At 43.5% G+C, this 17,035-nt stretch overlaps 1 protein-coding gene across 1 annotated transcript in view; it reads left to right on the forward strand.

The window, feature by feature from the left end:
• The window catches only part of LOC143836773 (uncharacterized), a 49,630-nt gene extending 34,618 nt beyond the window's left edge, over window positions 1–15,012 (forward strand). The window contains exons 4-5 of the mRNA XM_077336314.1: window positions 6,266–6,310; window positions 14,618–15,012. Coding sequence (XP_077192429.1) covers window positions 6,266–6,293 — 28 coding nt within the window. The 3' untranslated portion in view covers window positions 6,294–6,310; window positions 14,618–15,012. The remainder of the gene's footprint in view (window positions 1–6,265; window positions 6,311–14,617) is intronic.
• Window positions 15,013–17,035: the final 2,023 nt, after the last annotated feature.

Consider the following 17,035-nt stretch of genomic DNA (forward strand, 5'->3'; position numbering starts at 1 on the left):
ACTCAGATTAAAAATTTATCCCAAGAACTCTACCCCCCCCCCCACATCCCTGGCACTTCGACTTTTCATTTCTTCTTGCATTGCTTGGCCTTTTCGAGTGCTCGTTCTCAGGCTGTTGAATAAGGGGAGCTGGGAAATTGTTTACAATATTTTCACATGATTGCGATGGCAGCATTCTGCTGCTCTCTGAAAGGCCTTCTGTTTTCAGATGGCATTGAAAGTTTACCGTCTTTCCAGACAAAAGGAAGAGAGCCTGTTGCCAGTGGATGAGTAATGAGCATAGCTTCAGCACAATGCCCTCCTATCCAGTTCTAAATCTACATGGTGTTCTAAGGCTTCCCTCCTTCTCCAAAGCAACCATTGTCTAGCCTCCGGGAGACCAAGGCCTCTCGTTGGGCGAGTGGGGAAGCAGCCAAGGAAGGGGAGGGGCGGGGGGGACTGTTTCTCTGACAACAGTTGCTCAGTGCTCACTGCCCACTGTCAGCCTTTTTACTCTTTTACTATAAGGCTTGGAAAACTTTCAGTCATGGAGATGGTTCTATATATTGGTATGTTGCTGACCATCTGTGGCCCTCCTCTTTCCAAACAATTACAGTAACTCAGCAAAGTTTGAAGGCTTTTCTGCTTTATTGACTTATGCCGATCAAATGTCCTGGGAGAAGTTACAAAAAGGCATCATTTATTTCGTAGCAGATAAGAATTCAGAAAATGCTCGTTCCCTTATCTGTATTCTCATTGGCTATTCCTAGAATGCATATACATGTGAGTTTTTAAAAATCAAGTTAAAATATAACTATTTTTTTTCACTTGGCTGAGTGAAGGCATGTTTATAGTAAAACTTTTCTGGTGGTCCTTTTTAAGCAGTCTGAGTAAAACACACCATATAAAGGTTCTCTGCCATTTACCCAAATTGGTGGTGGGGGGGCGTGCTCTTAAGGTTAGTATTTTAAAAGCAAACATATATTTTAGCAGACATACACTCGTCATTGAATGTCTCACTCAGCATAATTCTGAGTTGTGCATTTCTCAGTCTATGAAGTTATTTTCTCACAGCCCAATTGAAAAGTCCAGTCAACCTACCAACAAACCACTAATCCAAAAATCTTTGTTTTCCTACTTAACTGTCAAAGATGGGCAGTTGAGAATCAGTTCCTGGGACTTAATGATACATTTGCTAGATGTGACAAAATTAATTAATTAATAATAAAAGGCTGCTAATAAACACAGCATTAAGTTTTATTTTTTCTTAATAACTCGATGCTTCACAAACATTGTGTTATTGAGCACAGCAAAGAGCTGAGATATAGGATATGTCATGCATGCATTTTTCTTCATTGTCTTCTTTTATGTTAATGAGAGCTATCTCCAGAATATATCATTAGATAAACCACTTTATTTGAGTTTGTGTCATCAATAAATCAAAACTACTTTTAAAATCTATTTACCAGGTGAATTAAGTTGAAGTATTATCAGTTTAGAGGGGACCTTTCTTTCTTTCTTTCTTTCTTTCTTTCTTTCTTTCTTTCTTTCTTTCTTTCTTTCTTTCTTTCTTTCTTTCTTTCTTTCTTTCTTTCAAGAGGTGAATGTTTAAAACTCCATTAGAATAGTTTGGCATTGTTCCCTGCCTTGAATACGATGTCAGCTGAAACACATTGCTAAAGAAAATGGAAAGACAGTTTGAAAGAGCATGACCATACAGAATTCTCCTGTGGTTACTGTTACAGAGGTCTTGTTCTTTTTTCTTTTTTTTAAGTTAGTAAACACAAACTATTTTCAGAAATGCTTGCATCTTGAGTTTGAAATATTTTTCAAGTTTGTGCAAATCAAGAAACTGGCCTGCACGTGCCTCATTTTTTTAAATTAGAAAAGCAATTGCCAAAAAGTACAGTTGTGACATTGTATTCTTGTGAAGCCTCTGTTTCTTTCAAAGGGTTATGTGTAGAAGTTATGGGTGGATTTTGCTGAGCTTAGTGTTTTGTTTTCCTTCTTCCCTGAGTCACAGGAAGTTCAGTTTCCTGAATGTGATTAGCAGTAGAATCAAGACAGACAAAGCTATCTTCTGCACACAACTTATAGAACTCATTGCCATAAGATGTAGTAAGCTTGGGGATGCCACTAAAACACAGCTGACATGGTGATCTCATAGAGTTTTTGATGCAAGAGATATTCAGAGGTGGTTTGCCACTGCCTGTCTCCCCATCACAGGAAGAACTGCTTCAATATTGCCAACGGGAAGAAAACAGAAAATTTACCTGTGTTTTTGATTTTTCTTATTTTGCTTCTGACATTAACAAAGTATATCATGGGGAACCTTTTGACAAGGTTCCCCATGATGTTCTGATGGACAAATTGAAGGACTGCAATCTGGATTTTCAGACAGTTAGGTGGATAGGGAATTGGTTAGAGAACCGCACTCAAAGAGTTGTTGTCAATGGTGTTTCATCATACTGGAGGGAGGTGCGTAGCAGGGTACCTCAGGGCTCAGTGCTCGGCCCGGTACTTTTTAACATATTTATTAATGATCTAGATGAGGGGGTGGAGGGACTACTCATCAAGTTTGCAGATGACACCAAATTGGAAGGACTGGCAAATACTCCGGAAGATAGAGACAGAGTTCAACGAGATCTGAACACAATGGAAAAATGGGCAAATGAGAACAAGATGCAATTTAATAAAGATAAGTGTAAAGTTCTGCATCTGGGTCAGAAAAATGAAAAGTATGCCTACTGGATGGGGGATACACTTCTAGGTAACACTGTGTGTGAACGAGACCTTGGGGTACTTGTGGATTGTAAACTAAACATGAGCAGGCAGTGTGATGCAGCAGTAAAAAAGGCAAATGCCATTTGGGGCTGTATTAACAGGGGCATCACATCCAAATCACAAGATGTCATTGTCCCATTGTATACAGCACTGGTCAGACCACACCTGGAGTACTGTGTGCAGTTCTGAAGGCCTCACTTCAAGAAGGACGTAGATAAAATTGAAAGGGTACAGAGGAGAGCGACGAAGATGATCTGGGGCCAAGGGATCAAGCCCTATGAAGATAGGCTGAGGGACTTGGGAATGTTCAGCCTGGAGAAAAGGAGGTTGAGAGGGGACATGATAGCCCTCTTTAAGTATTTGAAAGGTTGTCACTTGGAGGAGGGCAGGATGCTGTTTCCGTTGGCTGCAGAGGAGAGGACACGCAGTAATGGGTTTAAACTACAAGTACAACGATATAGGCTTCTTGTTGTTAGGTGCGAAGCCGTGTCTGACCCATCACGACCCCATGGACAATGATCCTCCAGGCCTTCCTGTCCTCAACCATTCCCCGGAGTCCATTTAAGTTTGCACGATATAGGCTAGATATCAGGGGAAAAAATTCCACAGTCACAGTAGTTCAGCAATGGAATAGGCTGCCTAAGGAGGTGGTGAGTTCTCCCTCACTGGCAGTCTTCAAGCAAAGGTTGGATATATACTTTTCTTGGATGCTTTAGGATGCTTAGGGCTGATCCTGCGTTGAGCAGGGGGTTGGACTAGATGGCCTGTATGGACCCTTCCAACTCTGATTCCATGGTTCTATTGCAGAAACATTGACACTTGATTAGTGACATTCCAGGTTGTGAAAATTGCTATAGATTGGCAAGGAGGAGAAGCCATAACATTGGGGAATTGGTAAGAAAGAGGGTACAAAGCAGGAAGGCAGGTGTGGCTCATGTACATGCTGCAAATACTTACTAAAAATCAAGGAGTTTAAACAATCAGAAAATGTTTTTTTCTGTTAAAATCAATCAATACATAAACCTCCTGAGCAAAAATGTAGTATATGCTATGATGTCCTTGCTCCAGATTGTATATTTGCATCAGCACTCATCACTTGATACAAATCCAGGAGCACCCGAGCAGATTAAGAAATCACCTTATGGATGCAAAATGGTGAGCCATTTTGTAGAAATGGGACACACACCAGAAAGCCTGCAATTCTTTGGACTTGAACAATTCCATCATCAGGGACACCATAAAATTGACATGAATAGACTACTAAGACAACATGAATGCTTCTTAATTTACTCTCTAGATACACTTAGCCCTAGAGGACTGAATACATCTTTAGAAATGTCTTGCTTTCTGTAAGTCTTGACTTTGAAGTACCTCTTTATAATAGTAATGTACCTTTAAGAATGCTGCTGTGTGTAAGTGAGATCTGGTAAGATTTTTTGATTTATAGTCAGGTAGCAACCCTAAACCTTTGGGAGTGGTCATTGACTAGCATTCCCTGCAGTACCCTAGAGAGCCTTTGGCCTATTGATACTAAAATATTAACAATAGTAATATAAGGTAAGGTTTCAGTATTCATTGTGACAATATGAATCCAAATATTGATATATAGAAGATTAGATGTATATTTGTGTTGTTAATTTTATAGGAAAGGCGATAGGATTTTGCCACCTTTGATACTACAAACTGTTTTTGAAGGGATGTGTTTTTGAAATAATTCTTTGCTGCATTGTTTAATTTGAGTAATATGAATAATAATCTGTACATTTTGGATTTAGGATTGGAGGTTTCAACCACTTATGAAGCCAATGAAAATGGAATTGATCTAGAAGCCGTTATGGTTGTTGCTTCTGGTATATAAAAGATGTAAAAGAAATTGTATTTATTGTATATATTACAAACATATTGCCTTAGAAAGGTTCCCTTTCTTTTCTGTTGATTGTTCATTGTGAACCTTTCTTTCTTTGTACCAAAGCACAGCTGACATGGTGATCTCATAGAGTTTTTGATGCAAGAGATATTCAGAGGTGGTTTGCTACTTCCTGTCTTCCCATCACAGCCCTGGTATTTCACTGAGATCTCCGATCAAATACTAGCCATGGCCAACCATGCTTAGTTTCTGAAATCTGACCTGGGCCATCCAGGTCATGGCATAGCAAGCTTAGATGGCTTTCAAAGGGAACTAGAGAAATATATGGATGATCTATCAATGACTAGTAGCATTTTAATGCCATTTTCCCAGCTTAATCTCCCTCTTTCAAAATGCTTAAAATGCAAAGTATAAAAAACATTTAAAGTAGCCATTAAACTGATAACATACAAGAAAAAGATACAGAGGAAGGAAAGTCAGTAATAGAACACAATACGAAACAGATAAGTGTTCATCTGCAGTCAGAAAACTGATTGAAAGAGACAGATGGGTCTCCTGGAGGAAAGAATGCCATAATTTTGGTGCTACAGTCAAGAAGGGTCTTTCTCACATTGCCACTTAATCTAGTCTATGGTGACATGAGACCCCTTAAGATGACCACAGTTACCAGGTAGGTTTATATAGGAGTAAGCGGTCTTGTTCCCAAGAAGGGTTGCCAGCTCCCTGGTTGGAGGGTGTGGGGTGGTTCTCTGCCCCTGGCTCTCATTTCCCTGAGCTACTCAAAGTGGTGCTGGGAGAAAATTTCTTTTTAAAATGACTGTTTAGCCAATGATGTGATGTCATTTGGAAGGAAAATCAGAATGCAATGTTAACCCTCTCTAGAAATCACAGGAAACTATAGTTTTATTATGATTTTCCTGGAAATGATGGCATACCATTACAGGTAGCCAGACTCCCAGATCTCTGAGCCCCTGGTCTCTCACTTTTTGCCAGGCCATGCTTATAAGACAAGCAATATAGGGCATTCAAGATCATTACCAGCACCTTGAAGTGGGTCCAGAATCTAACTGGGTCCTAGTGCAGGCAAAATAAAACTGGAGCCGTGCAGTCTCTATGATTTACTCCAGTCAGCATTCTATACCAACTGTAACTCTCAAGCACTTTCCAGGGGCAACCCCAGATACAGCACACTGTAGTAGTCTAATCTAGATGTTACCAGGATCTGCATCACAGTGGCAAGTAGCCCACAGTTGGCCCACAGTGGGAAATGAGATGCTGTTGGATTTCGTAAAGAACAAAAATCCCTTCATGTGAAAAAAAGAATCACTGCACCTGTCTTTGCATCCCAGGATATAATTCTCACATTCAATGAAAAGGAAGTATGAGAATTTCAGGACATCCTCCACTGATTTGTTAGTTTCCACTCCTAACTTCTCTGTCAATTAATTTTCCTGAGAAAGCTTTCAAGGCTTTCCAAGCTCCATGGTATTTATTTTTTTAATGCGTCTGATTTCCTCAAATATCAGTACGCTTAATTAAAATCTCACTGTATGAACATTTACACAATCAGTTCTACCAACAACAGGTCCATCCATGTTTTTGGAACTAAATCTGTACCCAAACTTTTGAACCCAGGTCATCTGAAGCAGACTGTTCAAAGTGACGTTCTTGAGTAACCAGGTCAGTATTACTGTTGTTGTTGTTGGTTTCCCCCCCCCCCCTTAAATCTTGCAGAAATGCTCTATAAGGTGGCCTGGTTCACACGAGAAATGAAGTATAAGATCTCATAAAGACATTATACCATGAATGCTCTCTTTCTGCTACTCTAAGAATGGGTGGCTTGGAGGGTGAAAGGGTAGCATTTACATTTAAATACACCTATTGGGAACACAGAAACAGAAGGCTAAAACCATGGCACCCTCTTTGGGAGTTTTTGCAGCGTCTTTGAGTCTTTATATAACAGCCCTTTGCTCTTTCCCAAGCAAGCAAATATGGGAAGCAAAAGGACTTCTCTCCTGAAAAGAAACCCCAAAGATCTTTGCATTAGTGGGACTAAGTGGCTAATTATTTTTTAAAGGATCATTCTAATTTCCCTACACATCCAATGCCCTGGTGCCTTACTAAATTCTAAATACTTTTCTTGAAAGTATGATCCCATCCAGTCATTTCCAAGTAACACATTAACACTGATCTTCCATAATAATGTTCCATACATATGTCAGTCTGCCTACAGCTTGCTTCAAACTTCACATGAAAGCATGGCTTAATTAAACTAACTAGGTTAGTGTAATCATCCAAACCTTGATCATTCCACCAACTATTGATAATTAGGGTATAATAAACTGAGAACTGCAAGGGTTGAATTGTGCTTATTAATCACTGTGTTATCACATGAAATATGAATGCGTCCATACTGGGTTAGATCCAGCCTAAAGTGGCAATTTCCACCAATTTCCTTTTTCAGCTGCAGCCTTCCTTATGTCATTTCTCAGGGCCCCCTATTGCCCAGAGGAATTTGTGGGGAATCACTGGGCTGGGGTTTGACAAGTGGCAGTCAGCAAAGTTTTATTACACTGATGGAAAATTTAGTCTTGATCCAACCAACTAACTTAATTCTTCCAACAATATAGGCTGGAATACCAGCTGGAGCTGAATCGGCATTTACTTTGTTTATTCCATTGTGGATCCTGCTCAATTCAGATTGATTTGAACTCTGGTCTTCCTCTACCCCCCTCCCCATTGAAACAGAAAGTATTCTACATGTGATTAGGAAAGCTCAGAAGGGGGGTGAAGTCAAGTGCTCCCCCCTTCTTTTCTTGAAGGAAGGGGGGTAGGATTGGAGACAGCAGAGGAGGGGGAATAAATCTAAGAGGAAAATCTCTGCTGAGAGAAATTAGGGCTTCTGGAGCCTCTGCAGAGAAAAGTTGGGGCTTTCCCTTTAAGGGAAGCTTGCAACCTGGGAACCAGAAACTGACCAATCAGGGCCAGGAAAAGCCCTGGCCAGTCAGGGCTTTTCTACAAGCTAGAGGCAGCAAATTAGTTTGGGGGAAAGCAGAGAGCTGCACCTTTACTCATGCTGATTTTTCAAATATTGAGGGTTATATTCACTCCAGGATATCGCGGGGGAAATGTAGGATCATTCCGGATCAATCATGCTTGTTACAGATGAAAAATTTAAATCACCCAAAATAAAAATGGAAATTGCATTCAGTGTAGATGGCATGGATTTAATCAACCTGGGATTGGAATAAAAGCTCCGTGCAGATTCAGTCCAGGTCTCTGCGGGAAAGGTGGGAGGAAAGAGAGAAATCAACATGGCAAAGACATGAAATCAACATGGCAAACATAATTTTTTTGCACAAGATCCTAATTTCAGAAACCAAACCATAATTCATGGCTTTCCATTATGTCTGACCAGAGCCATTTTTCTGACAGCCTTCTGAACCACTTTGTGAGTCTGGAAACCCAAAACACCTTTTGAAGGAAAATAATATAGTAGGTGGGCTCAGTTAAGACATGTTTTTTACCCCCTAAATATGGTCAGTTTGCAAAACCAGGATATAATTCATAAGGATTGGCACGAACCAGGTAAATGCTGTTCAGTTCATGGCATGCCCAATTTGTGAACAATCATGAACTTTTAGGAGCCAAACAAACCAGTTCAGTTCATGACCCAATAGAACAGCCCCTCTGGGATGAAAGGGGTACCAGGGTATCCTATCTCAGAAAAGTCCCAAAAGTTTTATGAGGATTGGATTTACAGAGTGTATTTTATTTTTATTTTATTATTTGACTTATATACCACCACTCTTGGCCAGGCCAGCTCATGGCAGTTTATATTAGAATCATAGAATCACTAGATTTTAAGCCCATTTTAAAAAGGAAGAAAATGGGCGCTAGAAGAGGGAGATAGATGGCACGGTGATGTGCAAAGAGTTCTGTGTGGGCAGGGAGGCAAGGGGAAGAAGGGTTAGAGTTCCGCAGGGGAACCTACCTGGGCGAGGCATCTGCGGCGTGAAGGAGGCGAGGAGGGCATCCGCGGCCATGTTGTGGTGGACGGGAGAGCGAGGACTGAGCGCAGAGCAGGGGGCGGCGCGGTGGATTGCGGGCGGCAAAGCAAAGGGCGTGCGGCGATGTCTGGGGCTGCGTGTCCCGCAGAGCGGCTCGGCGGCGGCCTCCTCCTATCGGCAGCGATCTTCAAGGGCGTTGTCTGGGCGCGGCAGCATCTGTGAAGCAGGCCTCATGCCGGGGGCGATCGCGGAGGTCGCAGGCTGGGTGCGGTCGGCGCGGCCATTTTGAACTGCGGGCGGCGGCTCGGCAGCGTCATTGTCTTTGCGGCGAGGAGGCACAATAGGCGAGCAGGTAGGACATGGGGTCCGGCGTTGGGTGGTTGGTGGCCCCATCATGTCGGCGGCGGCCTCTCCGTTGTGGTGGCGAAGTTGGAGCGCGGGCGTCGGGTCATTCGCAGGTGGCTGGGCTGTGTGTCGTTGTTGGAGGTCGGGCCGCGGCGGCGGCAAGCGCGGTTTGAGGGGGCGAGCGAGGAGAGTTTGGGAAGGGCCTCCTGTGGGCGGAGGGGAAGCGATTTTCCCCGTGCCCAGGGAAGTGGGGTGAGGCTCCTGCATGGCAGCCATCCGGCCAGGATGGCTGCTCGGGGAGGACTGGAGTGTGTGGCGCAGCGTCCGGGAGACGGGCCAAGTGTCCAACAGGGAGGCGCACTTTGCGGCTCCTGATTCGCTCCTCCGAGTTTTTATCCCGGACCGGTTCCGCCCTAACTCCTCCCACACAGCCCTTACTCTTTTATTCCGTCCGTGGCGCCCGCGGCGCCACGGGCGGTTTAAAGATAGAATTGGAAGGAGCCATACAGGCCATCTAGTCCAACCCCCTGCTCAACGCAGGATCAGCCCTAAGCATCCTAAAGCATCCAAGAAAAGTGTGTATCCAACCTTTGCTTGAAGACTGCCAGTGAGGGGGAGTTCACCACCTCCTTAGGCAGCCTATTCCACTGCTGAACTACTCTGACTGTGAAATTTTTTTCCTGATATCTAGCCTATATCGTTGTACTTGAAGTTTAAACCCATTACTGCGTGTCGTCTCCTCTGCAGCCAACAGAAACAGCATCCTGCCCTCCTCCAAGTGACAACCTTTCAAATACTTAAAGAGGGCTATCATGTCCCCTCTCAACCTCCTTTTCTCCTGGCTGAACATTCCCAAGTCCCTAAACCTATCTTCATAGGGCTTGGTCCCTTGGCCACAGATCATCTTCGTCGCTCTCCTCTGTACCCTTTCAATTTTATCTACGTCCTTCATGAAGTGAGGCCTTCAGAACTGTACACAGTACTCCAGGTGTGGTCTGACCAGTGCCGTATACAATGGGACTATGACATCTTGTGATTTTGATGTGATGCCCCTGTTGATACAGCCCCAGATGGCATTTGTCTTTTTTACCACTGAATCACACTGCCTGCTCATGTTTAGTTTACAATCTACAAGTACCCCAAGGTCTCATTCACACACAGTGTTACCTAGAAGCGTATCCCCCATCCAGTAGGCATGCTTTTCATTTTTCTGACCCAGATGCAGAACTTTACACTTATCTTTATTAAATTGCATCTTGTTCTCATTTGCCCATGTTTCCATTGTGTTCAGATCTCATTGAACTCTGTCTCTATCTTCCGGAGTATTTGCCAGTCCTCCCAATTTGGTGTCATCTGCAAACTTGATGAGTCCCTCCACCCCCTCATCTAGATCATTAATAAATATGTTTAAAAGTACCGGGCCGAGCACCGAGCCCTGAGGTACCCCGCTACTCACCTCTCTCCAGTCTGATGATACACCATTGACAACAACTCTTTGAGTGTGGTTCTCTAACCAATTCCCTATCCACTTAACTATCTGAAAATCCAGATTGCAGTCCTTCAACTTATCCATCAGAACATCATGGGGAACCTTGTCAAAAGCTTTACTAAAATCCAAGTAAATGACATCAACCGAATTTCCACGATCCAGCAAACCTGTTACTTGGTCAAAAAAGGAAACCAGGTTGGTCTGGCAAGACCGGTTGGAGACAAATCCATGCTGACTTCCTTGGATCACCAAATTGTCCTCCAGATATTTGCAGATCGCTCCCTTTAATATCTGCTCCATTATCTTCCCCACAACAGAGGTCAGACTCACTGGTCTGTTTTCTCCCGGGTCATCCTTCCTCCCTTTTTTGAAGATCGGAATAACGTTTGCTCTCTTCCAGTCCTCCGGGACATCTCCAGTCCTTAAAGAGGTCCTGAAGATGATGGACAAGGGCTGTGCAAGTTCTCTGGAAAGTTCTTTGAGAACTCTCGGGTGCATTTCATCCGGACCAGGGGATTTGAACTCATCCAGTGCAGCTAAATGCCTTTCGACAACCTCTCTATCCATGTTAACCTGCCACCCAGACACTAACCTTTGGCTACTGCCATCTCTAGATATGCCTAAACCCCTTGACCTGTGGGAAAAAACAGATGTAAAATAGGCACTAAGCCTTTCTGCTTTCTCTGCATCTTCCATTAGAGTTTGTCCATCCGTACCCAACAGTGGGCCTATTGCCTCCTTTACTTTACGTTTGCTCCTCACATAACTGAAAAATCTTTTCTTGTTACAATGGGCTTCCCTGGCCAATCTTAGCTCACTCTCAGCTTTGGCCTTTCTGATGATTGATCTACAGTGCCTAGTAACCTGTAGGTATTCTTCTTTAGAGCTCTGTCCTTCCATCCATTTCCTGAACATTTTCCTTTTCTTTCTTTAAAAACACCCACATTAAAACTAACCCATACAATTTCCCAAAATACAATTTACAATTTTAAACAACTTACATGAGCACTGATGGTGGTAAACATATGCCCTACTCCACCACACCTCAGTGCCTCAACTCTCCCGTTCTCAGTTTCCTGTCCAATAGTTGATAGGTGATATTCGGCCCATGGGGGAAATGATAACCAATGAAGTTACAGTGTCCCAAAGAAAACGTTCCAAGGAATGCATTTTTTGGGCAAGCTAGAGACATCAAAGTTGCAGGGAACCGTCCCCTGATGCTCCTCCAAAGCAATGTAGGTCCAAGAAATCCAAATCTGAGCAATAGTTATTTATTTCTTTAGAATATTTATTTAGAGTCTTTCTATGCTGCCTGTTCAGATTGTTGTTTGAGACCGTTTACAATATCTGAATCCTGGATTTATGACATATAGCTCCAAAGTATACAGTTTTAAATCTAATCTACTTTCCTGCTAGATATAATTGCATTCTTGCTAATAAATCTGCCGTGGATATAACTTCATGATTGTTGTTGTTACTATTACTTTCAAGTGAACCCAACATCCATCTGTCAAGGTTTTTGTCTCAATGAAAGAGCAGCCTAAATTTTTATAATGGAGGAGACAAAAAGAACAGGGGAACTACAGTAAACAAAACTTCCTACCACATTTTATGCTGTCCTACCACCAAGGAAGAGCCTCTTGTGGCGCAGAGTGGTAAGGCAGCCGCCTGAAAGCTTTGCCCATGAGGTTGGGAGTTCAATCCCAGCAGCCGGCTCAAGGTTGACTCAGCCTTCCATCCTTCCGAGGTCGGTAAAATGAGTACCCAGCTTGCTGGGGGGTAAACGGTAATGACTGGGGAAGGCACTGGCAAACCACCCCGTATTGAGTCTGCCATGAAAACGCTAGAGGGCGTCACCCCAAGGGTCAGACATGACTCGGTGCTTGCACAGGGGACACCTTTACCTTTACCTTACCACCAAGGAATTCAAGGACCATTTGTGCATGGAGGGGTTCCAATCACAGTACAGAAGTTATCTCATGGACCACCCCCCCAGCCCTAAAATTAATTTAAAAAAAGGAACTTCTGCTTTGCTATGCAGTGATGCCACAACACAGATGCATTTTAATAAAAATCAACACTGCTGCATAGCTATGGAAAAATGCCAGAATATGCAGCATTCCTTCCCCCTTTTGGAATTTGTGTTCTTTTGGATACTATTTCTATCTGGGTGGATTTCTAAGACACTGAACATGGTCCCTGGAGCTCCAAAAGACATTTTGTATTAATGGTTGGCTTTAAAACAGAGCACTCAGACCCCTGTATGATCAGAAGAAGGCAGCCCGATCACCAGCCCCCCCCCCCTCTTTCCCAGCTCATTTCCCACTTCCAGAAAACAAAAACAGGGCTGTTTTTGCCTGCCCAAGTTCTGAGAAGGTTAGACAGGTAACTGAAGCTCAAAAAGAAATTTGATGTAAATGATTGGCTTAAAAGCAACGTGCCAAGACCCCCGTATGATCAGGAGAAGGATGCTTAATCACCCACTCCCCTTCTTTCCCAGCTCATTCCTCACCGCAGAATAGGGGTTGTGTTTTGCCTGCCTGATTCCAAAAAGAGCATGGATAGTTTAAAGAAGTTTTTATATCACCTTTGACAATGTAAGTTTGACAATGTAAGTTTGCGGTCACACTGCAGCATGGACCGTGCTATCAAAAAAAAAAAATTACTCGGAGCCGGGAATGGAGAGAGGAAGGTGGGTGCAAGAGCGGGACAAAGCTGCCGAGGCTATCGCACGTTTCCCTTTCCATACAGTTTTATCCCTAGTTGTTCCCTGGTTGCTCACTGATGGGATGCATGGTAAATCCAGTGGTGGTAAATCCAGTTTGGGCGATTGCCAAAATCATGAGTTAAAAATGGCCAAATCTCGACCTGGCTACTGATGCAGCCTCGGGATGCAGGCGACATCATGTGGAGGGGGGCTCTAAAAGCCACCAACATTTGAAGGCTGTCCAGGTAAAAGTCAGTTTTCTGTCCTCCATGTTATCCTCACAACAATCCTGTGAGGAAGTAAATGCAAATGAATGTCCTACCCCTTTCCAAATTCATTTCTCATTTTATGTAAATTAAATCAGTAAGTCTTTCTTTATAAGCCATTTTCTAATCCCTTGTGTGCCAAATATTTCCCCTGGGCATTTAAAGAGCAAATAATGGATAAAGTATTAAAAATGAACCGGACACACTGGCTACCATAAACAGCAGAGTGGCAAGGTTCACCATGCCAATGTATTCAGACAAAAAGAAACGGGTTTCTGATGAATAAAAGTGATTGAGCTTAGTAATGTTAAACTTTTGCAAATGGCAGCATATCGTTCTAAACATTAAAAAAACATTGGCTCAAAATGAATCTTGGCATTTGAATTATAAATGGGAAAAGCCTGATTAGCTTCAGGCCTAGCTAGAGTTCAATGGAATTTGGATCCTGATTTAGAGCAACTCTTCTCATGCTATAGCAAATTTCCAGCGAAGGCTTTAGTGAAATGTTGGAGTGGAGTTTTAAGCTTGGTTTACTTATTGCCCAGCTGAGAATGCCAAGTTTTGATTAGTCTGTGAGCCCTGTTACAACTCCTGTCTCGCAGTACATAAAATTGGCAGCCTTGCATTTTCAAAAATGCCATACAGATTATATACTTGATTAAAAGACCACCATCCTCACCCTTCATGAGTATTTGTAAAACTCTATGTGACTAGGCTGGGTGAAGAGCTGGGAGTATTAATGATTCGTTGGACTAGTCATAGGGTTGCCAACCTCAAAGTGGGCCCTAGAGTTCTCCTAGAATGACATCCAGGAGACCTGGAGCAACTGGCAGTCTGGAGGACATGGTATCACATCCCCACTGAGCTGCCTCCACACCCTTCACTCTGCCTTCTCTAAGCTCTAGATGTTCACAAATGTCCATAGCTGCAGTAGTCACTTGTATCTCCAGATGAACTCGGCTTCACCACTGAAATTCCCCTCCTTAAGACCCTAATTCCTCTGTTTAGGCATTTCTCTGGGGACAGATGGGACAGGATTATACCCAGTGACTTATTCCCAACCTCCACACATGAAGCCTATGAATGCTTACCTATGAATGCTTGGATCCTACATTTTCCATAGTACCCTATTGCCTATGTCCTATGACACATGCTCTTGAATACTTGCAGGTTGGGGCCTGGACCAGCAGAAGTGATTCCAGTTTGATCCTCCATATGCTTACTGAAGACCTGAAGAGGGACAAAGCTGAGAATAATTTAAAAAAACATGTCATCTATGAATAAAGCTTGTCTACTCCTGATCTTATATCAGAAGAATCTTTAATAAAAGTTTTGAGAAACATCAGAGTTACTTGGAAAACAATTTTAAGAGCTTATGAGGGACTGTAGCAAGAGGGGACAGTTAGAAATCCTTTCCTCCTTCCCAAATATTCCCTCTCCAATCTGTATAAACTTTCAGAGGTTTGAGGAGACCATACTGGCTGATCAACAAATGTTATGTACACTGTTCTCTAATTTTAATTACAATGTGTATGAGGGACAGGAACTGTTACATAAGCAGGGACATTTGTAAGCTTTGCATTCATATGAGGTAAAGTTGCCATGGTTGCCACAAGGACTTTATACTGCATGTGCACCAGAGGTTCTGTGTACCCCAGGTACATGGAAGCCCTTTTCTGCTCACATAATTGGTTGTGTCAGTAAAGGAAACATTGGGTTGTATGGTACCAGTTTCACTACAAGTGTACACCTGAATGTTTTATGAAGTTTTATAGGAACTGACAAGTATCATACTAGTATCAAACTAGTATCATACTATTATCAAACTAGTATGATACTAGTATGGATATAAAAATGTAAAACATGTAATTTATCTTCTTGAGCAGATTGTAATCTGAGATGCCGTTTCCCTTAAATCTACCCTGATCCTTCTTTGCCCACAATTTTTTTTAATGAGCCAGCCTCTAACTATAGAAATAAAACTTGTTAAAGGAGGGAGGATGGTGGTCAGAGAGGATGGTTGACTGGGAAAGAACTGGAGTAGCAGTAGCAATTTTGGAAAGATTGTAATAAAATACGTTATCATTAATAAAAAGCAGCCTCTTTGCTTTTGAATTTCTCTCCCTGCCCACACAACAGATCTTTTGGTTTCAGTCAGTGTTTTGAGCCAAAGTCAAGCCTTTAATAGGGAAGAAAATTTTATTTAGCTCAATTTTTAACACTGATACTGCAGATACTGCCAGTAAGCAGAAGATGGTGGGATCAAAATCAGCTTTTCCACCGGTATAAAAGAAAGATTTTGATTATTTACAGCATGTATTTATTTGCTGTATTCATAGCCTGCCTTTCTCACTGAGGATAAAGCAAGATTATAGAATAAAGTACACTTACAGCATAAGATACTCAAGAAACATAATATAATAAGACTAGTAAAAGAGCCCATTGTATCCTAAATACAATGGGCGATAGGAGGCAGTGGGAGAGTAAAAGATTTCTTACCCGGCGCTGGGTTTTCTGACTGGCGGCCATTTTTAGGGGCGGCTTGATGGCGGCGGCGGCGGCTTGATCGGCGGTGGCGGAGGCGGCTTAACGGCGGAGGCGAGGGCTTGATCGGCGGCAGCAGAGGCTTGAGGGCGGAGGCGGCTTTACAGCGAAGGCTTGAGCGGCGGCTTGACGCGGCGAGAGGCGCTTCGCGCCTCTCACCGCGCCAAGCCGCCGGCCAGGGAGCCCCCGGCAGCCGCGCTTCGCGCGACTGCCGGGGGCTCCCTGGGCGGCGGGCTGACGCGTCAGAGGCGCTTCGCGCCTCCGACGCATCAGCCCGCCAGCAAGGAAGCAACTGCGAGCCGCGTGAAGCTTTCTTGAGCGCTTCGCGCCTCTCGCCGCGCCAAGCCGGCAGCAAGGAAGCAACTGCGAGCCGCGCAAAGCGCGGCTCGCAGTTGCTTCCTTGTGAGTGGGGTGGGAATCGACCGAGCCAATCGGCAGGCGCTTCGCGCCTGCCTATTGGCTCGGCCGATGGTCCGTCAAGAGGAAGGGGCCAATCGGCACCCTTCCTCATCCCGGACCGAGCCCGCCCTAACTCCTCCTACACAGCCCTTACGGCTTTATTTAGCGGTGTAAAGATTATGATTAGGTAAAGGTAAAGGTATCCCCTGTGCAAGCACCAGGTCATGTCTGACCCTTGGGGTGACGCCCACTAGCATTTTCATGGTAGACTCAATACGGGGTGGTTTGCCAATGCCTTCCCCAGTCATTACCGTTTATCCCCCAGCAGCAAGCTGGGTACTCATTTTACTGACCTCGGAAGGATGGAAGGCTGAGTCAACCTTGAGATGGCTGCTGGGACTGAACTCCCAGCCTCATGGGCAGAGCTTCAGACTGCATGTCTGTTGCCTTACCACTCTGCACCACAAGAAGTTCTTAAGATTATGATTAAAAAAACAAAATTTGAGTCTGGTAGCCCCTTAAAGACCAACATAACCTTTCAGGATATAAGCTTTTCCAAGTCAAAAATCATTAAGATTCATGAGCCCTTATATCCCGATTAGAAAGTGGGAGGGGAATTACCTGTGCAATTTTTTCATCTGGTGG

This window comes from Paroedura picta, chromosome 1, assembly GCF_049243985.1.
Source record: "Paroedura picta isolate Pp20150507F chromosome 1, Ppicta_v3.0, whole genome shotgun sequence".
Classification (NCBI taxonomy): domain Eukaryota; kingdom Metazoa; phylum Chordata; class Lepidosauria; order Squamata; family Gekkonidae; genus Paroedura; species Paroedura picta.